The sequence below is a fragment of the Stegodyphus dumicola genome, chromosome 3, assembly GCF_044657685.1.
Source record: "Stegodyphus dumicola isolate Sdum_Otavi_A_Nest chromosome 3, ASM4465768v1".
NCBI lineage: Eukaryota > Metazoa > Arthropoda > Arachnida > Araneae > Eresidae > Stegodyphus > Stegodyphus dumicola.
Genome location: NC_140770.1, coordinates 37,700,274 through 37,727,381, shown reverse-complemented (window position 1 = coordinate 37,727,381; position 27,108 = coordinate 37,700,274). Strand labels below are relative to the sequence as shown.

At 30.0% G+C, this 27,108-nt stretch overlaps 1 protein-coding gene across 2 annotated transcripts in view; it reads right to left on the bottom strand.

Annotated features, from left to right (window-relative positions):
- Gnf1 (germ line transcription factor 1) overlaps window positions 1-27,108 on the bottom strand; it is a 203,990-nt gene that overhangs the window by 71,536 nt on the left and 105,346 nt on the right. Inside the window, exons 19-26 of one of the 2 annotated variants that reach the window (XM_085812769.1) lie at window positions 23,805-23,900; window positions 23,577-23,675; window positions 23,291-23,442; window positions 16,992-17,109; window positions 16,765-16,910; window positions 14,019-14,232; window positions 8,841-9,017; window positions 2,028-2,446 (exon numbers count right to left, since the gene is read on the bottom strand). In XM_085812769.1, coding sequence (XP_085668895.1) covers window positions 2,360-2,446; window positions 8,841-9,017; window positions 14,019-14,232; window positions 16,765-16,910; window positions 16,992-17,109; window positions 23,291-23,442; window positions 23,577-23,675; window positions 23,805-23,900 — 1,089 coding nt within the window. In that variant the 3' untranslated portion in view covers window positions 2,028-2,359. Of the gene's footprint in view, window positions 1-2,027; window positions 2,447-8,840; window positions 9,018-14,018; window positions 14,233-16,764; window positions 16,911-16,991; window positions 17,110-23,290; window positions 23,443-23,576; window positions 23,676-23,804; window positions 23,901-27,108 lie in introns of those variants that run through there. The other variant, XM_085812770.1, reaches the window with a different exon arrangement.

Below are 27,108 nucleotides of genomic sequence, written 5' to 3'. Positions count from 1 at the left end.
GAGAATGGGCCAAGATTTGTGCTCTCCTCATTAACCAAAACTGTCAAGGCATGATACACTAACTAAGTCAGCATGCAGTTCCACATTCTCAGACACATAAGTCTACTCCTAAAACTTACATAAGTCCCTATTACAGACACCTTTCAAATAATGTGCAATCAAATGTATTTAACATTTCCTCTTCTGTATATGCATAATACTTAATTTTTTATTTATTTATTTATTTTATTTTATTTTTATTTTTTTCCCCCCTATGAGCCTGTATTTTAATCCTATTATTTTGTAACTGTATTTTTGTATCTGTATATTTAATTTGTATTCTTATTTGAATTTTATTGTGAATGTGCAAAATTACCATAGCAAATTGCAACAACAAATGTCAAAACGGTAAAACGAATGCAATCTGCCCCCCTTGTATGGCCATGTGAATGCTCTTGTTAACATCCTAAAAAGCTCCCGAGGCGGCCTCTTGAGGCCCCAGGGAGTTGTTCCTGGTTAGTGGAGGGCGCGGGACACATGCTTGTTTACCTCTGTTAGACATCAGGCGTTCCCGTCCTCCGTTACCAACCGACCAACCAACCCCCTCCCCCCGCATGTGCTTTCCATCAAAATTAGGGGCAGACTGTACTAAATCACACTGTCTGAATGCTGCTCAAGGCTGTTGCCAATGGCAGGCGTATTCTAGTGGTCCATGCCACAAGGAAGAGCTTGGGTTGACTCAGACAAGTGAGCATAAGCAACAACAGCAAAACTTAAACTGCAGAGCTATTTCGTCAAGGAAATATGCCTGTTAGGCAAGGAATGGTAAAAAAGATAAAAATTTAAATAACTGTGTATATAAATTTAAAATGTATAGTTAGGTAAAGCTTTGTGTAGTTTTACAATCATTGGTTTCAGTACTCTCGAAAGGCAAAAAGTTGCATCATGGAAAATGGGGCCATTAAATTGCTTTCCCCAGACTTTATTGATCAATAGAAATGCTTCATATGGAAGGACTCCGTAGTACTGAGAGAGAAAGAAAATTAAAATCCCAAGGTAGCAGCATTAGGATTTATTTATTTTAAAAAAAGCCTTCAAAATTTCTCATGCTTTAACAAAAATTGCTTCATGACCCAGAGCCTTTTTCTCAGTAGAACATAACTGCTTACTGTTAAATTATCCAGCTACAACATGTGATTTTTAATTGAAGAAAGGAAATGTGAAACCATCCCTTAATTTCTTATGCTGTATTAATTAGAATTATTTCAAATAAATATCCAAAAGAAAACTGGCTTCATGTTTATACTGATGGCCAGCTGGAAAAGACAAATCCTCAGGTGCTAAATTCTATTGCATAATTATTTTAAGTGGAATAACAATATTGGACTCTATGCTTCTAATCTTGAGCAGAGATTGCAACCATTATTAGATTTTCATTTTAAAAAACTTCTTGAAGGTGAGCTGTTCTCTTTGATAATTCCCAAGCTGCTATTGTAGCTGTAAGTTCTTTTTAAAAAAGTAACTCAGCTTGAGTAGATGAAGTAAAAATGAATACTTGTCAAATTATTCATTCAGGATTGGAAATTGTGTTGCAATGAATTCTACGCTACTGCAACTTCCCAAAGATGGCTTATACCCTTGTAGATCTGAAAAACCTCTTTCTTTGTGCTATACCATCTAGTTTCTTTATAAATTAAAAGGATCATGAAAATTCTAATTTCCACCCATCACAAAGAGGTTTCTAAAGTGAAATCTTGAAATGATCTATACATTTCTCTTCTTTCATCGAGTCTTGCAGTTTTTAATGGACATTTTAGAATACTCACCAAATATGATATTATACAGGTACATCTGCACCATCTGGGTAATGTACACTTTTCTTTGCTAACTCCTCTGACTGCTTTTTCTGCCACTGCATAAAGCTAAATTATTTTAATGATTATAATTCTGACAACTTCAAGGCATTTTTATATTGTCTGTTTGATGGAAAATGGCTAATGCAACTTCATCCTTAACATTAAAAAAATATTGGAATCAAAAAATTAATATACATAATATATATATAGTTTTAATATTAAAAATACACAATATGATACAATTCAACTTTCAAACTGAGATGAAACATGCATTATATAAGCTTAATTCATTTCAATAATTTTGAGAATGAATTCTCAATAAAATTCAGTACTGTGATTTTAAAAAATAAATTTATGCAATATTTAAAATTTTAATAGATTTTAAAGAATTTTAAATTTTAATCGAATTTTAATAGATTTTAAAATTTAGTACTCTAATTTTAAAAAATAAATTTATGCAATATTTAAAATTTTAATAGATATTTAACTCCAGTGTATTAACACCTAACACTAGATCTGCATGCTTATGACTTGATTTTCTTCTTTGGATTTTTCTTTTCTTTTGATGTAGAAGCTTCAGAAGTTGCATTCTTTTTAGTAGGCTTCTTGATCTGTATTAAAACAGTATAAATAAAAGCAGCAAAACCAATTAAAACAATAAAGCAAACATAAAAATTGAAATAAAGTTTACAAATAAGTTCTTGTAACAAAATGTCAAAACAATAGAGACTTTTCTGCAAAACTACTGCAGTTAATTTCTTTTATTGTCTACTATCACTGGTGCATTATTTGAGCCTCAGATACACTCAGAATTATTTAACTCTTTCGCATTGATGGAGGCTAAAATTGGTTTCTCTCAAACATCTGAAATGCTTATATATATGAATTTTTGTTGGAATGGATTTCCTTTCTCCATGCTTTCATATCTATGATGCGTAGAATGACTACTAGCAGACATGACTTCATGCTAACTGGGTATTTTCTATTCAGTAGCAACAGGCATCTGTTTCATTCTTCAAATGCTTCTGGCCACTTCTTTCACCTAAATTTATTCTTCCCATTTGGGGAGGGATACATTTAAAATAGTGATTATCAAGGCTGATACTAAAACTCAACCAGCCATCTCTCCTGTCTACAGTTAGAATGAATTCAATCATAAAGAAGTTAAATAAAGTTTGAAGATGTATTATGCTTTGTTAATCATCTCTGTTTAACAATTTACACTACCATATTTTTATTCTTTTCATAAGTTTTTATTTAGCTCACTTATGGTGTCTGTCATTATGGGCTCTGATTGATTTTTAAATTATTTCCTGACAAGCTAATGAACTCAAATTTTGCACACACACAATTTGTGTATGACAATGCATTGTAAAATTTCACTTTTAATGAAAATTTTTATTTTTAAGCATTTTTTAAAATTGAAAACTTATCTTAAATAATTTCAAAATTTAATTCAAAATATTAGATTTTGTTGAAATAATGTTTTGTATTATCTGCATACCTTTGTTTAGAGAGTAAACTAAAAAAACTCTGAATTTTAATTTTTGCACTAATAGATCAAGAAAAAAAATCTTTTAAATTTTGTTTACTTAAAAATTTTACCAGAATTTGATTTTTTGGAAAATTCTTGAAAACTGCTCTGTTTTTTTAGGACCATTTGATACCTATTATTTAAAATTCAAAATCTTTTATAAAACAATGAAATTTTTATAGATTATAAAATAAAAAAGGGTTCTCTTTTAAAACAAGAATTACAAAAAGATATTAATTTGTCAATTTTCTACACAATTTTTGAAAAAATATGCAAAAGAGGAAATATTACCTCTTCACTGGCCATCACATGACTGGCTTTGAAACATTATTTGAAGTTATATACATATACAAGAAACATTATTTGAAGTTTTTCTTTTTTTTTTTTAAACTTTTGCCTAACTTCTTCTAATATTGATTTATCTCCGCCTTGCTAAAAAGATATAAAAAGGGGGGAATTAAGTTTACTACAGAAGTCTTTTGTGATTTTATAAATGCTACTTTTCCCCTTTTCACTTCCTTGTATGAAGTAAAGGAAGTATTGTAAATCGGGGAAAATTTCAGGTATCATACTTCAACGAAAATATCCATTTTGACCACTCTCGAATCCATTTGAACGATCTTTCTGTGTGACATCTATATATACAGACAGAATAAAGGACTCTTATTCCCAAAACAGATTGAAAAATGGAATTAAAATGGATACAGTGGGGATTTATGAAAAATATCTCTTTTTTAAAACAATTTCATAATTTTATTTTATAAATTTTATAAAGAATAATTTTATAATTTCTGCATGTCATCTTGCTAGATTTAAACAGATGATCTACAATCTGGAAATTTCTGAAATCCGAAATTGACGAATTCAGATCTCGGACTTAGTATTTCATTATATTCTTTTATGGGACTTCAAAATTCTACTAAAAAATGTAACTGTTATAAAAATCTCTAAATTTTTGCAGACTATGAAAACGAATTCTTCTCCCTCTTTTAAAACAAAAATGATTTTTAAAAAAATTCATTAGGTGATTTTCTAGAATTTTTTCAAAACTAGTTGTGTAACTTGCTAGATCGAATGTGTGCCAGATATGATAATTTTTATAAGAAAACTTGAAATTCAGAAGCTGGGTAGCAAAGTCGACTGAAAAAAAGTATACCGTATTTGACGGCATATAAGACGCACTTTTTTTTCCTAAATTTGGTCTAAATAAAAGTTACCTGCGTCTTATACGTGAAGTTTATTTAGTTGCACCATCAAGAGCTGTGGCTGATATTGGAGCACAAGAGAGTGCATTTATGTTCTAAATTCTGTCTAAAATTAAAAAAAAAAAAAAAGGTTATTTTAATCTTTTCCCAACTTTGTAGTTACTTAACTTACTAAACTTACAACTACTTAATAACTTTGTAGTTACTCACAACTTTGTAGTAGGCATAGTGATAATTCACTTTACATCTGTTAGTGTTTTTGGACTAACTGACATTAACAGATCAAGTAAAAGCTTACAAATGTATGAAAAATATATAAAAGAATATAAAAATAAACTGAAACAACATTTTTCAAATGTCTTGTGATAGCTAATTCTGCAATATACTCGAAGAGTTGATGCTGAAGGTGCATAGTTGTGTAGAAATGCTGTTTTCTGGAAATATCAATCTTAAGTTGAAGGTTGAGAGTAATTGTGGTCATGCTAATTATTATTTTGACTTTATTGTGAGTGGCAGCTCACAAATTACTCACAATTACTCTGTATATACTCACAATTACTCACAATCACAAATTACTCTGTATTGTGTGGTCACATGCTTTTTGTTATTATGGATGGCCTTGTCACTAGACATACTGGAACGGATATAGCAACTAACATTCTCAAGCTAGTCAATGTTTGAATCTATTGATTCTAATTTTTTTAGCACCATATATATCAGCTTAAAAGACTTGGATAATCTTTTTGTTCTAAATTTCTGCAGTTGATTGCCATTTTCTTCAGAATTTCAGAACTCTTCATTGAAACTCAGAAGCAGCACATTAAATATATGTATTATCCACTTACCCCTCTAATTGTTCTCACAGTTGCATACATGTCTTAAGTGTTTGCTATAATCCTTATATCAACTCAACACTTTCAATTTATGGCTTTTGCATAACTATCACATTTTTTCTACAATATTTTATTGAACATCTGCACTGTCTTTATTGCATAATTAAACTTTCAGTAAATTCAGTTTTGCTGCAGTCTCTATGGGTCCTAAATTCTACTACAAAGTGCTTTCCTAAGTTCTAAATTTTCACCGTGCCTTAACTTTGGATCCCAGTGCTTTCCCTATATCATAAAATCTTCTCATCCCTTAATTTTGTCGCTCTGCTTCACCTAAATTACGAAAATTTCGTCTGGCCTAAATTATGCCGTTCGGTGCCGACATATTCTGCCGCCACTTCTGGGTTTATGGTGAATAACATATCAGTTATTCTTAATTAAAATAGCACTAAATGTAATCTTTTGACTATTTGAATCTTTTGAATCTATGAGTTTCATTAACAAAATCTATTTTTAGCATATGAAAAGAAATTTTTGTTGAATTTTTCCTCGTCAACATTTCTTAGAGCATTTAAAAAATCTATAATCATCGCCAAGCATAATGTTAGCATAAAAGGTTGCCATACTATTGTTATTCAACTACTAATATAAAAAAAAGTTTAGACATCACAGCATGAGTTATTACTCTCATGTATTGATAAACATGCAGTGATGAAAGCAAAATATAATAAATAATGACTCGCCAGATCGGCGTCAGGAATATAAAATAGGTGAATTTTGGTTTGAGATCTATGCCAAGTAGATACTCAGCTACGGAGCCAAATTATTAATCTAACAAATTTATGCTTACATGATTGTTTTTCCTTAACAAGGTATTTTACTTAGTGCCTAAATGAAATTAAGAATCGGAATTTTTAAGTGAAAATCTCCACAGGTTTTATTATGGAAGGAAAAATCAGATGTGCATGCGTAAAGCATTTAAAAAAAAAAAAAAAAAAAAATCGTGGCATTTAGGTCCAGATTTTAGATTATTCCGAATAATGGGCATCCGGATTTCGCACTTTGTACTGTATATATAAAACTGAATAATTAAAATTATGTCTTGTAAATTATATGTACATTTAATTTTCATTTAAGTCCTCAAGCATGTATATCACTAAATCTACTAATATATGGTTGAAGGAAGTATTTTAAATCACTACTAATCATAGAAAAAAATCAGAATCCATAAATCATATATCTTTATTCTGGATTTGATTTCCGCAAAAAAATAGAATTAAAACACATTTATATAACCAAGAATAATACATATAACTATTAAAAAAATATACAATTTATTTATAAATTATGAATGCAAAGATTTATATGTAGCATGCTTAGCAAGCTAAAGTTCTGATTTTGAGAATGTTTTCTGGTAACACAGTTCTTCATTTACCTGCATATTTATTAGTTCAATAATAACTGCTTCGACCTAAATTTGGTCGAAATTCAGTCTGATGATTTTTTAATAATACAAACAAATTCTTTTATAAACTGCACTGAATGAGGTATTATTCAGACAGTAAGCATTAAACAATAGGTGATAATTTGTATTTAATACACCCATTCATATTTTTTTAATTTAGCAATTTCTCCTCATGCTATATCAATACATAAATCTACAATTTCTTTCAAATCATCTATTTGATACATAGAAAACTCAATTTCCACTTGATTAAGATATTTTTCATCAATAATAGATGGGAAAGTATTCATCAAGGAAAGAACAGATGAAAATGAAACTTCAGTTACCAAGTTGATGTCAGCAACTTTGACATGTTTTATACATGGATCACTAGTGGAAATTTATCGAACTTTTTTCCAAATAAAAATATATATCTATTAACAACATTTTGATTTCTGAGCCAATTAATTTTTCAGTAGCTTTTTTTGCAGGTATATGAAAGACAATCTCGGATGGTTATATTATATTTGGTTGATGCATTTTGCTACACGATGCTACACCTTTAAATTTTCCCATCATATTACTAGCATTAATTACCTGAAGAAAATGATAAGCAATTTTTCCATTCTAAACCTCTGCTTATAAGGTTTTAATATATATAATTAAAAATACCTTCTCCGGTATTATTCATGCATTCTCAAATAGAAATAATGAAGTAATTATCACTCCCTTTTCTTTGCTATAATATGTTATAATCAAACAGCACTGTTTGTTATTATTATTACTTCCATCAGTTCTTAGAGAAAATGATGTTTGCACAGTGATTTTATAATATTGGCAACAGTATTTTCTGCAAATGTTTTCACAATAAATAGCAGTAGTTTTGGTATGGTCGCAGCTAAATCTTTTTGCTGTGGCAGAATCCGGAAACATTGAAATGAAACAAAACAGCATTCGGCTTTTATATCATTTGTTTCATCATCTTTTATGAAGAAATTTTTTATTTCTTTAGATTTTAGTGCCAAGTTCTTTATGCTTTTGAGAAAAAACATGCCGTTTAGTCATCCTTTTTGCCATGCACATACGAGAAGTCTTTATTGCACACACTGCAATGTGCGCGATTCACAGAAATTTCAGATGCTTTAATGCATGGAAATCCTGAAGAATATGAATCTTTAAATTTCTGCTTCGATAATTTTAGCTTCTTCATTCCAGGCAGCATAATTAACAAAAAACTTCCAGCTTAATCCTAGATCCCACACTGCGTTCTCACCGTAATCTAAACAATGGAGTTATTGACAACTATTGACAAGTGATTAATGGTTGGAGTTACTGGTCTATGATTGGCTATTCTTCAAAACCAGCAACGCACTCAACACGTGATATATGATGACACGAGTATTCAGCCAATCATTGGATGAATTAGTTGGTTCCTTTATGCGTACTAGTTCTCCTATCCTGTTTCTGTAAAATCCGTAGTTTTTTCCATACTTTTCGTAGCTTGTAGTTTTTTTATGAATTTGTAGAAACTACGGAGAATCTGCAGTAGTTGGAGTCTATGTATATGTAAATATTAGCTATACTCAAGCAAGGTATGTATGCTAAATGCAAAATAAGTTTTCAATAGAATTTTGATCATTCATTTATCAAAATATATGGGTCTGTGAAACCACAGTCACAACATCTATTGCAATTTTAGTCAAATTGCATATTATACTAGTCACAAATACACATATACACAAATATTTCCAATATCAACAGCTACTAATTTGAAGTTGAACTGAATATCAAGTATGAAAGAAATTGTACTAATTTATTTAAAAGAAATAAGATAAAATTAAATTTACATTCTGCATATTAAAACTGTTTATCACTGTTTACTATTCCAATAAAAATATTTAAATGGCACTGAAATTTATTAATTCTACAAGAAACATTTTCATAGACGAAAATGAATCTAATAGTAAAGAAACCGAACTTATGAAAAATTACCTTGATCATGGCATCATTTTCCAAACTATCATCTTCTTCCTCTTCTGATTCATATGCATCATCCTCCAATTCCCCTTCTAAATCTCTTGCTGAACGCTTTTTCTTCTTTACATTGGTTACAGCATATGGGTTCTTCCCACCTTCTTTATTATATGCTCTTGTAAAAGCACTTTTTACCTTTAGTAATACACCAAAAATGATTAAGTCACATTTACTACGCCTGAATGAACTTCAATTAAAACATAATATTAATTTACAATCCTTCCTTTTAAAATAACCCTAAGAAAATCTTTTCTATCTACAAGTGTTGAGTATTACTTTACAGTGTACAGTGAATGTATTAATTTACAGAGAATAGTGAATTTATAATGTTAATAGAGAACAAATTTTTAATATATTATTGTTTAAACTCTATTTTTTTCATTTGAATACAGTAAAGCTCTTAATAAGCTAGCAAAAAGAATTGTATTGATCAAAAGCGGAGATGTTCATTCCCATGAGGCTACTCACCTTGGGGTCAGAGGTCGGAGGACCCCTTTATTTCCAATCTGAACATGTGTTTTGCTCGTTGGAGGCGTGTTTGCTTTTCTGAAATGAGAACTTTGTGATTTGTTAATCACAACTCGTGTTGCATCTTTGACAGCAAAATAGTTAAAAACCTTCCTTGAAGTTTAGCACGAGAATGAGCATGTTACTTTTAAAAGGGATTAGATATTTCTTAGAAATTTTGCGGTAAATTATTGCTTTTTTTCTTGATGGTTAGAGAGAGTTGAAGATAAGTGTTTGATTGGGTAAATATTAATTTATAGTTAATTTGAGACAATTATGAACTTAGAGGTAGTCCGTTGGTTAGAGTTACCCAGGTTTTAAAAGTTGTTGGACGATAGGCAGGTGCAGATTTTTTTCACCTTATTGAAATTTGGAAAAAAAGGGGGGGAGAAGAGAGAGAATAAAGTTTTTGACAGTAGTCCAGCAGCCTAGCAGCTGACTACGGTCTAAGAATCCAGTTTTTCCAGGTGACGAAGAATTGGTTTGTCGCACTTCTTAGCTGCCCCAGCCACGAATGAAAAGTTGCATGCAAATTATTTAAGAGTGTCATTGTTCCTGTAGCTGACTAGAAGAGTTCCTTTCTTTTTAATGGAAAAAGGTGATTTTTAGCCACTGAGACTTTAGCTTGAAATTTCAGGTTTTTTGTGGCCTAAAGTGTTGAGGAAATTGCCTGCTTGCTAAAAAGGGTGCGTGGATAGTTTGAAAACGTCTTAAACTCTACAGGACTAAATGATCAGCCCAAGCATATTAGATATCATGGAACCTCTTTAAGTTAGATATGGAAAACACCATGCTTATTTGGTGAGGACCTTCAATTTAATTTATGGAGCATTGTGTTCGGAATCTATGAGCAATTTATTTTCCTTAATATTTAAGTGTTAAGATTTTGGAAGGTTAATTTCGAAGGCATGAGCATTCATTTTTAATGTTAGATGAAAATCTGAAATGTTACTAGCTACTAAATTAATAATTGAGAAAGTGAATTTTAAAATGTTTATTTGATATAAGTTATAACTTAAATTAAATTAATAGATGAGGGAAAATCTTAATGTTTCATTAAAGAAAATATCACTGATTTAAGGTGCATAGAATATATTAAGTAATTTAATTAATGAAATGTCAGATGATGAAATATTGCTGTATTACTGGTGAGGGAAATTAGTATGTTCCTCAGATTTAGTTTGAGATGTGAGTTTTAATTTGTGAGTGACTTTAAAATAAAGTTCATGTAGGGTCTGTATTCAGTTTTCCCAGTTATTTTAATTTATGCTATTCAAGAAAACTTAATAAATGTGTTTAGTGGTTTAATATTGTATGTTTTATTTGAGTTATTTTATATAGTGGCTTGTTTCATGTAATCCATGTGATCTTAGAGGAAACATGGATTTTTTTATTCGAACCGGGGAGGGGATAAAGTTATAGAGGAAGTGTAATTGGGAAATTAATTTTATGTGTATCTGAACTATATGATCGGATTTTTATTTTACTTGAACTGGTGATTGAATTCTTTCTAGTGTAGTTAATCCTTCCCTGGTGATTTGAAGTGTTCTATGTTTATATTTAAATGGATAGAGTTTGGGGCTATCTTAGAAATTGTTGTACTGATACTTACATTTTTCAGGAAAGACAGAGAATTTAGTTTTATTTTATTGGGAAATGGCATTTATATAATTTGATGGTGAATTGCATTTTCACATTTTGTATTTAATTGAAAAATAATCTTTTGATTTTATACCCAAACACCAGAGAGAATATTATCTCATTTCTGGATAAAGATATTGACAAAATAGATTGAGCTTTGAAATACTATAAATTAGTTTACAAAGTTGATAATGCAAGCAATTTAGTTTAACTACAATCACAGTATCGAGAGTTTAGATAGAAAATATTTATTTTAATTTAGCTGCCCAGCACCAGTTGTTCGTTGGTCTCAGTGATTCAACGATAAGGTTCAAGTTAAATATTTGCATAAAACAGTTTAAAATTTAACTTTTTTCTACTTAACAAACTCTTTTTTCCCTGCTACATAACATAAAAATAACTATGATCTGTCAGAACACTTTCATTTGTGACAGCAACAAACATATTCCAGTTCTCACATTTTACAACATTCAGTACTATTAGAGTAATTATTTTTTTATGAAATAGTTAATTTTTTAAATAAATAAGAAGGTAATTTTATTTTCATTTGCATACAGGTTTTTCCTACCAGCATTTAAATCAATAAAATGAAATATATTTCTAACAGAGCAACTCCAGATGAATTCATTGTAAACAATATTACCAGAAAATTCATTAGATGTCAACTACTATTTTCATTTTACACTTTGAATTTAAAAAATTAAGATAGAAAGTGAAAACTAAATGCATTTAATGTTCTTATAAAACAACAAAGAAAGGTTTCATGCAAAGTAAACATCTTTGTTTCCTTAACTTCAAATGAAACTGTAAATTATATTTCTCAATATAACATCAATATTAAAGCCTCATATATTTTCAGATAGTGACCACTTTACCAACAAATCTGTTCTTAACCGCTTAACTGCAGTGGAAAAAGTATAAGATTCACTCCCCAGTGCCAAAATTTTTTTACACAGACGTGTGTAGTTATGCGATGTTTTAGTGGAAAAATAAGTGCAAGTTTCACTGTTCACTTTCATAAATAAAGAATAAAAGAAAAAATGAAAATACAAAATTTAATGTTTAGAGTAAAAGTATAATAAAAAATAAAAGACCCCCAAAATTGGAGTTTTGATCAATTTAACTTCAGACCAGTAAAGTGTAATATCAGGTTTTAGTGTTGTACCTTGTAAAATCAGTATACCTAAAAAAAAAAAAAAAAAAAAAAAAAAAAAAAAAAAAAAAATTCTTCTGAATTGGTTGGATGCCATAGGCAAGTTTTTCATATCAAGTCGTACCTATACTCATGCATCTTTCAGAGAATAGTCACAATCCTCTTCAATTGATGTAATATCATATTCTGAGGTGTCCAATCTTGAAGATGACAGAATTTGTAAAAAGTGTTCCTACTGCAAACAGTAAATGACAAACGGGAGACACAGAATAAAAAGAATAGGTTTTACTCAAACAGAAACACACGCAATAACTGTGCAGTCATTAGTCATCACTGTCAGACATATTTGTTAAAAAAAGCACCTACTACAAACGGTAAACAAAAACGGAAGACAGAGAATAAAAAAAGTATGTTTTACTCAAACAGAAACACAAGCAATAATTGCGCAGTCATACTTTCACCGTTTCAGAAACATTTCCCTCTTCTATACATATGTCAAGATTATTGTGGTGTTGCATTATAAAGCTTTGCAAATAATTTTACTGGTAGCAGCTCAAAGCAAATGACAGTATTTCGGAAGGGTGTATATATATATGCCTGGGGCAGTTAACCGCATCGGCTGAGCAAGGCGCATATATATATATATATATACACCTGCATCAGTTAAGGGGTTAAAGACTAAAATTTATTTGGAGTCAAAAACAGCAATATTTTTAATTGTGTACGGAATATTTAGGGGAATTAACAATAATATCACTTATGGACGTGAGGATATCGCCATCAGCTGCTGCCACAACATGATTAAATTTAGTAAATGGCGCAATAGCCACTGGTACCTCAGGTAATTTCCTAAATTTCCGATAGCCCAATCTGCCTCTGTGTACAGTAAACAAAAAGTTCTGCTTCCAAACAAGTCACATACCAAGTTGGACATATTTCAAAGCAAACGTATACCAAGGTACTCTTGTATTATTAAATAAATAATAGAAGAATTGCATCTCAAAGATATATGAAATGGTGCATCTCAAAGAGCAACAGGAAGAGGAGGAAGTCCAATTTTACTGGTAACTTTGCGATACAAAGTTAATGTCAGTAACGTTTTCTAAGTTTGAGGAAAAACCTTTTTTTTTTTTTTTTTTTTTTTTTTTTTTAAATTAAGACCTAACTACTGAAGTAAAGTCTGCTGTGATGCCGAACAGTGTTACTGTCTTATTATGCTGAACGAAAATAAAACCTATATAGACAAGTTTAGGTGCTTATTTTCTTAAGAAAGAAACTCCAGAAATTGATGTTGCTGACCCATCTCACATGCTAACTCCTTCAAACTTTCATACAACTTTTCCATAACAAATGTCCCCTTTATTTATTGATGAAGTTTGAGATGGTAAACCACAGACATTGACTCACCTCCACACATGCATCAAAGATGACAATCCAAGGTATGGATTGTACAGTAAAGCAATTGCTTATGTATTTATAATGTACTGTATTATTTTAAATTGAAAATGTATGATTTGTTTTAGTATTTTTAACTGTTTATTTGATAGTATTTATAGTTCTTATCTAACAAACATCGTAAGGAGATACGCGTAATGAAACTAGTGAAATTTATGGGCAAATGGTTGTAACTTGTTTGTAAGGTGTAGATCATTCGTACCTGTAAATGTTTTATGCACTTATTTCAGTATTTTGGTATTTATGTACTGATTTGGAAGGGGGGAGAAAAATTCTTAACACAATAATATTGAAGTGTAGCAATGAAATTTTAATAAATAGTCGGCAATTTCTAGAAAATAAATCTCTTAATCGGAAAAGTAATAAGCTTGCTTACTTACTTTTGTACTAATTTTCGTTCGAGGGTCTGTCTGATTTGGCCACAAAGACAAATCAATTATGCTATCAAAATCTTCCCTAAGTAAGTAATAATTTTCCATTATTTTTAGCACTTCATTTACACCTTCTAGTTCATCAGTTATTAAAGGTCTGGTGAGAGCACGCTTCAGAAGAGGCAAATATTCAAGAGCAACATCAGTTTTGTTTCCAGTGATCCTGTAAGACCAGGTAAATTATTAAAGCATTCTAATGTAGACAATCAAAAAAATTAAAATGGGAAATACTCTGCCTCCCTTGCCCAATATACACATAAAATGTTTCCTAATCGCTGTTTAAGTTACTTTTATATAAGAAGTTTTAGAACAAAGCCCTGTTATCAAAACTTTCTTTATTATGTGAATTAAATAACTTACAAGAGAATGGTCTAAGTATTTATTGAAAAATATATGGATAAGTTTACAAATGACTTAGAAGGTCAAGAAATAACTATTATTATAACTAATTTGAAGTTCTTTTTAAGTAGAAAATAATTCATTACAGAAGAATAATTCAATTACAATGCAACATATGGCACTGCATGCTTTTTAGATTCTTTTCAGAAATCAGCATGAATGAGTACAAAATTTTAATGGAAATTAGACATTAAACCTCAGTTTTCCTCTGCAGTTTTATACATAGCATAGAAACTGTTTTATTTTTTAATGGTTTTAACATCATATATTATTTTTCATTCTTCCATTTAGTCTGAAATTTTAGAATTAATCTAAATAAAGGAAAGATCAACTGCACAAAGGAATGGAGGGATCATGATACATCTCCCATTACAGTAGGCCAATTGACAAATTGACAACATCCAACTAGCATTTTTTTTTTTTTTTTTTTTTTGTCTTTAAATACAACTTAGGCTGCACATCATATTTATGTATAATTTTGTGCAAATGTACATTTCTCGACACAAAATCAACCTTTTTTTTTTAGAGTGACATGATGAATATTTTCCATAATGCCTCAAATTATGCAAAAGTTAGAGTTACCAAACATCTATCAATTGCAGAACAGGACCCAGTTCTTTGGTACTATTTTTAATGTTCGGCTGACATTTCTGTTTCTTAAAAAAATATTCAGCGTTTTCTGTAACAAATTAACTTTTCATCATCTGATCAATTGTACTGTGTATGGTTGAAAGCATAATTTTAATGCATTATAAGCCATAATTACTACCATATTTCCTTTTTACAAAATGATAATTATTCCAATAATTACTTTAACCATATTATAAACTATAATTACTAAACTACTTACTAGGGCACTATTTATACAGTTATGTGGGTGGAGAAAAGTAGTAATAACAATGGAGGCATCTAAAATCTTAATGTGAGAACACAGCAGTCATTGTACATTCTAGATATTTTCATGTTTTGGACTGGAAATGTATTAATTAATTGAACACTGGCAAATGGAGTTTTCCTGTGTTTTTGAGTTTGTAAGTCTGTAAGTGCTGATGTGTATAGAATTTGAGATTAATATAATTGTATCTGATTTCATATGTCATGTTTAAAACAGAAAGGAAAGAAAACAGAAAAAGAGAGTGCGGGTTCTCAGAAAAAATAAAAGTAAAGTACCCATGCTTTGTATTTGGATGAAATGAATGAAGGTGAAGTGAAATACCTAATTTGCGATAGTTATGTTAATACGAATATAAAGGTTTTTGTGACTTAAAAAGACATCTTAATGCTGAAAAGGATGATAAGATCCAGCTATACATCTGGCTCAATGCTTAATTTTATAATTGAAAAGCTCATGCCCCAGATGCCACACTAGTATGCAACACAATTTTTCACCATCAAATTTATACAAATAAAATACGCATCTGAAGAATACCATTTAATTTGGAGTCTCATGTGCAAGCTTAGAAACGGAGCATTTTATTTTAAAATTTACACTGCTATATAGCACACTGTTTGCCGAAGACAGTTCTTGATGTCTCGGAGACATCAAAGTCTACAATGATACATGAAATCTATGATGTCTCCTAGACGTCATTGGGTGTCAAAGGGTTAATGAAATTGTACAGTTAAATTAAAATTAAAAAATGTTTCCAGAATCATAACATTTGGTTTGTGCAAAGACTAACCCACAAGCCATTGAAAATAACATAACTTCACCTTATACAGTAAATGTTATTACTAAAACTCTAAATGACAAGGTTCAATATTTTGGCCTGGGAACGGATCCAAACAATAACGGCGCACTGAAAATTTTCCCAACTGTAAAATAGTATCTTGATTATAAAAGAAATGGTATTGAAACCATGAATTTTTGAATTTGAAATTTTTTTAGATACAATACAGATACTCTAATGAAATGTAAATGTGGTTCTACATGCACTGCCTTTGTTGGAGAAAATGCAAATGTTAAATTTAGTTATTTCTGTGTAATATGAATATAAGCCAGTTTCCTTTAGAATGCCCTTCACAAAGGCACCCCAGTTCAATTCATATTATGGAGCTAAATTTTTAATAGTATTTTAAAAAAGCTAACCACGCAATTTTAATAAAATTTTATATTTTGATGTAATTTTATGTATCAGATTGAAATATGAAAATAAATACATTGTCCTCCTTAATGCAATGTACCTTATTATAATTCATCTCACAGTTGTGTATTACTTGCTAGTGTAAAAGGGTTTTTACATGTAATGATAACAAAGAGACATAGGATTATGCAGAATGCATTTTAAGTGCTTACTTCATTCGCATATGCACATGAAGCTCTTGGAGCACACGGTCCATATGATTTCTATTAGAATTTTTTCCAAGCCACGCTGGAAAATTTATCATCTGTCTTAAATGACCCCGCAAAAGTTCACCAGGAACAACACTAGCAAATATGGCCTAAAAATAATGAAAGCTAAACTTAAGTAGAAATATAAAGAAAAAAAAATAATAATGCATATCATTTGTATTCATACTTACTTGAGTAGGAAGAAGACCCCAACTATTCTGTGTCCTAATTCGCTTATCAATGATATCTCCAATACAGATACTATCAGCAGCTTCACTTAATAATGTAAGATGTTTTTTGGGGTCACCTCTAATATGATTGAAAGAGAAAAAAATAAGACAAAACAGAAAATTAATACTAAAAAAACTATTATTAATTACTAAAAAAAGTTAAATGTTTCAAAATAAACTGTTTTCTGATAAAGAAAAAAAAAATTATAACTGTTCATTTTCTACACACACTCAATTAGAGAGAAAATGCTAGCTTTAACAGAGGAAAATGAGATACAGATTGATAGAAAGTCTGAATTAGACATTAAATTAAATTTATATTACAATTAAATTCACCATTCCTAGGCTACACAAATTTTCTCTTTTATTACACAACAGAAAAGGCACTAAGAAGATTCCTGTTACTTACATTACATATTCAAAACACAATGCACCATTCATTTGCTTTAAAAAAAAAATAAAAAGTCTAAAGAGGCAATTTGCCCAGAAGGACTATTAACTTCGTTTTGGCATTTTGCATCAATTCATGATAAGCGTTGTTTCACTTTTCAAATTGTTGCCATCAAATATTATTGCCTGCATTTTATTTAAAGAAATTAAATAAAGAATCTGCATGAATGTATGTATGTTTCTCGCATTGTGATAAAACATCAGTACCTAGAGCCATCAAAATTTGAATAATGTAATCTTCCATAGAATATGGGCATGTGGAAGCCCGAAGTACTAATATGAATTTGAAATTTGTTTTATTATCAATTTCATATTTTGTAACACTTCAAAGAATTTTTTATTAACACACTAAAAGATTTCAAAGTGAGCAATGGCAACATGTACGAAAAAAGAAACATTTTTATCTTCAGCGTGTGAGACTCTGTATTGGAAATTCTAAAGATATGCTCATTAAAAAATTATTTTGTGATATTTCTGTTGAACTGAATTTTATGGTTCAAGTGCGAAGAACATGATATTTAAATAATAAAGGTAACAGACAAAAAAAAAAAAAAAAAAAAAAAAAAAACTACCCTTTGGACGTGATTTAAAATCTGAAACCTTTCAGATTTTTTTGCTACTTTTCCCCCTCTTTTTCCCTTGTTAGAAAGCTTACAAGCTCTGATGTTAATCCCATATAATAAAGATAAGAATTTCACAATGCAGTGAACTTTAATAGCATGCCCTCCTCTTAAAGAATTTCATTTAGAAATTTCTTGGCTAGTACATTTTGCAATTCAGGGAGGGAAAGGCAGTTTTCAAAAACAATTTTTTTTTTTTTTTTTTTTTTTTGCATTACTACATTAGATTTTGGGAGAAAGAGTTCAAGAATATTATAGACAAAATCAATACTATTTTTAACAAAACAGAAAATTTTACATTACTACAGTTAACAGGAAAATTCCATAAAGATTTTGAATGCCTAATGTAACCTTGTTGTACTTTTCCTTTTTAATTACATAGCTCGTTGTAGGCTTCAGTACCCATACACGTCATTTCTTTGCTGCATCTTCTAATATGTTTTCGAACAATTTTCCCTCCCAGAAATCTCCAATAGAAGTTGTTGGGAATTTATATTATAAACGAAACTTATCAGTATCAATATTTAATTTTTTAAAAGATTAAAGCCAATGATGTCTCTATGGCATCCAAAGGCATATTAAATATATAAATGCTATGCAGTGACTTAACATGATATATGCATTGAAACTTTGCATCTCTGTGAAATTTCTACTGTAGATTTAAATTCTAATTCTCTACTTGCACCTGCTTTATCCCTTTCCCTTGGCCTTTCATTTTTCCAGCTAATTTCTGTAGTTTGAATCTGTTCAATATTACAATAAAATACTTTTAAATTTACAATAGTTTATAAAACAAATTTAAAATTCTTAATTTATCTTGAACCTATTTTCCGAGTTGTACTCTTTAATTACTTGTATCTCTACCTGTATCTGCTTTATACCTTCCCTTTGCCCTTTCATTTTTCAAGCTAATTTCTGTAGTTTGAATATATTCAATATCACAATAAAATACTTTTAAATTTATAATAGTTTATAAAACAACTTTAAAATTCATAATTTACCTTGAATCTATTTTCTGAGTTGTACGCTTTAATTACAATTATCATGATTAATAATTTTATATAGTATGTCGTAAACATTTTTTAGCTGAGATATAATAAGGGTTGAACTGTTTCAGTTTTATTTTCTCATCAAAAATAAATTGGATTATTGTTTAAAAAAATTGTTCAAATGCAATAAAGGGGAAAAAATGTTTGTATTGATTTTTACTGCATCATTTACTATCACAAATTTAAAGTAAGAACATCATATACAGTACTAAGACTGAAATCTAGATACCCTATAACCAGACCTCCCGACCACCAGCAAATTCTTTTGGGGGGGAGAGTAGGATATGCTTAATGCTTCCCACATGCGGAAGACACTTTTTCATAGTCAAACATGTGTTTCGAAGGGCCTAATTCTTAATTTCACGTTGGCACTAAATTTAACATCTTCATGTTAAAGAAACACAACAACTGATTAGCATAAATCTGTATGATCAATAATTTGGCTCTATATCTGCCTGATTACATAGCATACATATACAATCAAAACATTCTACCAAAATTTATCCCTGATTTTACACCTACCCTAACACTTATCATATAATCCTAATGCTAGCCTGGCAAATCAATTTTTAATTATTTTTTTGTTTTCATCACCACATGACTATAAACTCAGGACAGCTTTTAAATACCAGTAACTGAATACCAAAGCCTTTTATGCTAATATACCTTTTATGCTGACATAATGCTTGGTGATGTTTACAAACTTTGCAAAGTATATTGAAAAGGAGAGATTTTTAAAAATAGATTTTGTAAATGATAAAGTAACTGATCAGTTGTTCTGATATGATTTAAGGGAACTTTTATATTATGCACCACCAGGTGCTAAAAATGGCACATGGCAGGTGATGATATATATGCCATCACCTGCCATGCCATGTCTGCATATGTGTTTAGGTTTGTCATCTTTATCCTTCCATTAATACCTATCTCTACAGATTGATGACCCTACTATCTGCCTACTACACTGAAATGCCATACATTGTTATAACTAGAAGCTTTACAATTAAAATGTGTGGCAAGTACACAATGGAAAAGACCACCTTAAGTACATAACGGAATTTATTTCATAAGGACTCAGCCTCAAGCATATGTGAGAAATAGATGTAAATATGACAAAAATTATATAATTCAAATTTAATTTCGGAACTACTCTGATATGAGCCCTCAAGTCGCCAAATTTCTCGCCACACACTTTTGGCGAGAAACTTCATGCTGCCATATTACTATCTAAATTTTTTGTCTATATTTTCAGCTTTAAGCCTAAAATGTCTCCAAAAATGCGGTTTTCGCACATGCAAAAACTACACATGATTTAAACTACACATGACTACACATGATTTGAACACATGATTTAAGCTAAAAATCCGAAACAAAAACAAAAAATTTAGATAGCAAAAACGTAAAGTTTCTAACCAAAAATATCTGACAAGAATCCATGTACACGGCGACATGTTTTAACTTAAAAAAAACATCTACGAATGGCACAACGTAGGCAACGAACGAATCTACGAACTACGCACACCTCGCTTTAATAAATTAACATAAGAAAAATAAATTTGAAAGAATACCATGTACACAGCATCCTGTTTAAACTTAAAAAAACATCTACGAATTGCACAATTTAGGCAAGGAACAAATCTACGAACTACGCACACCTCGCTTTAATAAATTAACATAACAACAATAAATTTCAAATAATACCATGTACACAGTGTTCTGTTTCAAAAACAACAATAACGACAGAAATTCATACTAAATAACCAATGAACATAACATTCTATAAAATAACAAGAATAAAATAAAATGCACTTACCATGAATTAATGCTTTTTCGAGCAGCAGAAATACCAATTTCATACCGCCTTTAACATGCCGCCACATAATCACTATCGTATTTAAATGACAGCCAGACACACTCTAGAAAATTCATACTATGGTTCACAAATAAATAAAATCACAAATCCCTACTTCTATCATGTACAGCCATTAAAAATAATCTCCCAAACCCTCTTTCCACACCTCCAAATCCCCACTATCCCTCAACAGGATGACCACAATGATATTTCCTTTTGCTGAACTTCAATTCAACAACTTCTACCATTTTATCTTTCCCTCCCATCTTCTCAGACACAGACGTGAATCAACGAGCTCCAGCGAAAGATTGTTCAACGTCAACAGGGTTGCCATAGAACATGCAATCATGCCAAAAACCAGCGCAGAACACATATCACCGCATTTGGTGAAATTAGGGTATTTATCAGAGTTGTACCTTAATTTCCTTAGCCCACAGTATGAGCAAGAAAAATTTTAGTGGAACAAATCTTTAGTTGCCAGTCATGAATACATCACCAATAGTGTATAATGGGTGCTCAATAAGCTTTATGATGACAAACATGAATTAAGGTTTTCAAATATTGCAAATAAAAAGCAAAGTTTTCCAATTAATGGAATTTATGAAAAAATGTAGAAACGTTACAATAAATGAAGATTATTCAGAAGACAGAACAGAAGTATTCCATTATTATGACAATAATAATGGAATACTTCTGTTCTGTTAATGGATTACTTATTTTATTTTGGCTGTCAACTAAAGCAAGGAATACAACTAGTGTGTTCCAGAGCTTTTTCCATATAAAAGTTCATAACTAGAATAAATTTATAAAATATTTCCATAAATTTTAAGGAAAAACTGATAAACAGTCTAAGGACTCCAAAAAGTTATATAATAACAACAAGAAACTTTTTTGTGTCTTACATAAATTTATGTAAGATACAATAGACAATAATATTTTAATTTCAAAATTTGTTCCTTTTCAAGAAATTTTATATGCATGTTGAACTGGCTTATTTCTTGTGTAGAATTTTGGATAAATTTTGTGCCAGACTTTGCACACCACTTTTTGCAATGATTTTCAAGCATCATTCATTATAATAAGTTTAGAGTACATGTGCCTAAATTTGTTATAGCAAATGAAACTCACTGCATATAATACCATTCTTTTCTTCATTGCATTTGGATAAGAGTTTTGAATAATAATCTGATTTAATTTTGAACCAACTTTTAGATATTTGAGGTTAATATGCCTTCTCTGAAACTACTATAAACAGATATGAAATGTGATAACAAGAAGTGGAAGTACAGTTCATACATTTTTGGCGTTCAAAAGTGTCTTTAATTTACATGCAAAAATATCTCTTGAAACTTTTACATTTTTCTGCTGAACAGATAGCATTTCCAGTTAAAACCATTCATAATTTATTATGTATAGTGCCCATTTTTTAAAGTCTTTTAAATCTACATTCAATGGAATCTCCAAATCATCTCTTAGTATTCTTCATTTATAATGTTCTCCTTTAATTTATTTATTAATTCTGTTTAGCTAGTGATTAGTCCCGATTTATTTCTTTGATGAGCATACTTCATGTATCGCATCTTCAACGATTATCCTAGATAACTACTGCAACCACAGACAATATCAATCAGACATTTTTTTTCGGGAGGGGGGGGGGGAAGTCTGCTGATAATTTTAATTAACAGGTCTTTTCTTTTTTTCTGACAGCTTTATGTTTTAGACTTTAAGCAATTGTTTTCCATTTTAATTATTAATTTAAATTTAATAATGGGACAATAAAATAATATTTTTAAGAAATTATATGTACATGCACAGACAAATGCATATTAAAAATCATAAATTTTAGAATATTTCAACGATTTTTATATGAATAAAGGGGTGTTTATTTGAACAAATTTCATTAAAAAAATACACTTCTAAAAAATTACTTCAAGAATCTTGTGCAATAATATATTTATAGAGAATAGTTCTGAATTATAAAGCATTTTATATTATATTACAATTCTTAAAATTATCATTCATTGCTGATAAGCTATAAATCAAGTTTCAAATTCATCTAGATATTTTCATGCGCATTCTCTCAAAATTTCCTTAAAACTGCAAGGGATAGAAATATAGCATGTGCTGTAGGAAATGGCTTGGCATAATAGAAATGCAGTAGGTGCATGGTATATAATTTGGCTCATTATGAATGCTCTCTGGACATAACTTAGCATTTACCTTATACATCAATCAAAATCAAATAAAAGCTTTCAAATTTCATGTACAATAGGGAGGAAAAAAACTTACTCAGCTGCTTTTGGTACAACATGAATATAATTTTCTTGCACAAATAAAGGAGCTATGGAGTAGTCATGAAAGAATAAATCAGATTTATCCATAAGAGTTGCTTTAGGATTATTTCCAATAGCGAAAACTTCCCTTAATACATCAAAAGGTCCCTACAAAAAAAAAAAAAAAAAAAAGAGAGAGAGAGAGAGAGAGAGAGAGGCAGGTTTAATTAAATTTATGAATAATTATTCTTATTTTTCATCTATAATATTTTTGGTTTACACAGAAAGAAAGGGGAAAATACCATTTTTATATGCTTGATACCTCTACCAATATCACTTTTTGTCTGTTCTGCAGAAAGGCCTTTTGATTTAGCACTCCATACAGACATATTATGCAGAACCTTAAAAAGAAAAAAAAAAGAAAAAAAAAAAAAAACAGATATTTCAAGTACTTTTATGATTATTAATCATGAGAATGCATCTAAAAATAATAAACACAAATAAATAAATAAAAAGGAGATTTGACTAACTTGACGAATATCTTGGTTTGCAGCAACAATAACATCTTGGAGAGCATCAGATGATACTTTAATACCTTCTTTAAAAGCTATAGACATCATAGCTGCCTATTAAGTAAATAAATATAAAATCAATGGAATAATGGTTACAACACAATGGGTTTTAGTTCATCATCAACATCAGTTGTACAGAAATTGAAACATTTTCTCACAACAAATTGAAGAAATTTATAAGTAACCAAGTAAGTTATAGGAAATTTAACTAAAATGAAAAAATTTCTAAGCATAAGTTAACTAAGTAAATTATAGGTATTAGTCTATTCATTTTATATACAATATTTGTAAATCATTCAGCTAAATATTTTATTATCAAATCTAGATCTACTCTTAAAATAAAATCACATTTAATGTATGTCTCAGTTATCATGAGCAGTACATACTTTAATTAAAAAAATCATTTATAGATATCTTAGAAATGATAGTTTTACAACTAATTCTCACAATTATTTATTTTTTTATGATAATGTACAATCATTCATTCTGCAAAGATTAGCAACACACTAACAGGCTGAATGTACACCGATGAAAAAAATCAAATGAGAAAGAATAAAAAGGTTCTTTATTTTAATTCTACTTAATGAAGTTTAGTGAAAGCAAGCAATATGGCAGCAAGGTCAACATTATTACATAGGCCAATGGGTTTCATCTTTGCTACAAAGAAATATCAAAAATTTGTACCTGTTTCTTTGGCATGTATGAAAACGAGAGCAAAGGGATATTTCAGATTCTAATTTCAAGGATAGTTTGAGTAGCTGAATAAAATTCTTGTGTGTGGGAACAAGAATATGTCACAGAGAAGGCATATGACAGACTGCGAAAACTGGTATGTAACTGAAAGAATGGAAACAGGACAGATCCTGTATCTACAATTAACCAAATGAATTATGCCAAGAATATGAAACAGTTTAAGACACTAGTGATGAGTACAGACAACCAGGACAAGGTCAAAATGTGCCACAAGACTGTTATTTAGAAATGATTATTAAAAGAAATAGATAACTGATACCATAACAGATTGAAATGGAGTTTGCTTCAGCTATAAGAACTCAACTAGGCAGATATACCATGAGTGAAAAACTCCATAAAAGATTGCTGAATGTAAAGAAAACCATCGTTTGTGCCTTGCGAACTTGGGCTGTAAAATGCTTCCAGTGTAAAATGCTTCCAGTTGCATATCGTCATGATTGTTATAATGTGACTAATTCCAAACACTAGAATCAAGTTCTCTTCATTGATATGTCTTGCTTTTGTCTGAAGAGTGATTCTATGCATGCTACAATCTAAAGGAAGCAAAACACATGAAGTCATAAAACATCTATAAAGGAACTGAGAGAAAGACGATGAAATCATGATATGGGCAGGTATCATTTTGAATAGACACAATGACTTTATCGGTATAAATATGTACTCTTAAATGTATAGAGATAAGGTTCTTGATCCTTGTGCAAAGTTATCTTGGGCTACAATCTGTAACAACTTCCTCCTAAAGAAGTAGATGAAGACACCTGCATATCCTTCAGATATAAATCTGACAGAACATGTGTAGGGCATATTAGGATGCTCATTTGCATCATTGCAGTTTTCATCCAACATTCTTCAAGAGTTTGAAGACACTATTAATCATGAAACATTTTATTACTGCAAGAACTCCTAGACAGTCTAATATACAGCATGAAAAATCATGCTTATATTCATGCTAAAGCTTATATTTTGGTTAAGGATGACCAAACACCTTAATAATTTTTCTATTTATCTCTTAAAAAATTATAAGGACAATTTTTACTGCCATTTTTACATCACATTTCTTATGATCTTATAACACTTCTTTTAATAAGTAAGTCTGCATTTCGAATATATGTCAAACATGATAAAATAACAATCTTGTGCAAGTTCCATGTTCTTAGCTGCAAAATTATTCAAGTTACATGTGTCTGTATAGTTGTTCCTTTAATTTTTTCTGCCAGTATAAATATGCAGGTCAGGACTTGCCCCAGAAAGGCCCTTATCTGATGAAAAATAAAATATTAAATATGAACAGTTTTTATTGTCTGAATTTGCAAACTGGAAAACTTATGATAATTGTCATTTAATCTGAAAAAATCTGTCAATACAATAATTATATCCAATGATGTTTACTAATAATCTGACTAAACTTAAATGACCACTTAATCTTCTTATTGTATAGAAATAGGACAAAACATATGAGTACATTTTGCCTTTGTAGAGGAGTTTATATGGCAAGCAGGATCATAACTATGTCACATTGAACAGAAAGACCTATTACACTACAGGAAGTAGGGATTACACTAGGATTAGCAGGGGAGACTAATAACAAAATTACTAGTGTTCAGTGATTGTATAAAGTAAGTTGTAATTTTAAGCATATAATATATTCATATGCACATTAAATTAAGAAAATATAATTTTAATGTTTTACTAAAACCAACACTGGAAACTATAAATTTTGGGCTAAAGATTTACCTGCTAAAATCAATTACAATTAAAATTTTACTTTTTTTCCCTGGAGGGAAGGATTTTTATTCCATTTTAAGCTAGTTTGAAGAAAAATATAATTATATTGATACGCAAATTTTACATCTGAATTTCAGTATGTTATATCTGAAAGAAGCCAAAAAATACTGAGCAACTGGAAATCTAACACATCCAGAAATGTTAATGCTTATTTCGCCCTCTACATTTTGATGTTCACTTCTACATATTTTTTGCATGTTTCTAATTGGAAATACATCTAGTTCATACATGCACTTTAATTTACCTTAAATACTCATAGATCTAATCTCTGCCATTAAGTAATTAATTATCAAGCAATTAATTAGAATTTCTCCATGTACATGCATGTATATATACTGGTTTTTATATGTATGCTTTTTATTACATGCACATATACTGCAGATTACTTTTGTTTTTCCTGTAACAGTGTGCAGACAAATTTTTGTGTCACTGAAACAATTTTTTTAGAATGTATTGTGGCATTCATTGTGTGTTTTAAACAAAACTTATTAGCAGATCTGGTTTATAAAATTTTGCTCTGGAGGTTTTTTCAATCCTAGATACAACATGTTTCAGAAGACTTACTGAGATATCTGATTGCAAATTAAAAGCACTGATTTAAGCTGATCAGTCGGCACTGGATTTTTTGACAAAATGATACTTGTGATTTACTGTAAAGTTTAGTAAAACTCTTGTCTTTTCATTTTACAGTGGAATAGCCTTTCCAAGAATATGAATATATGGT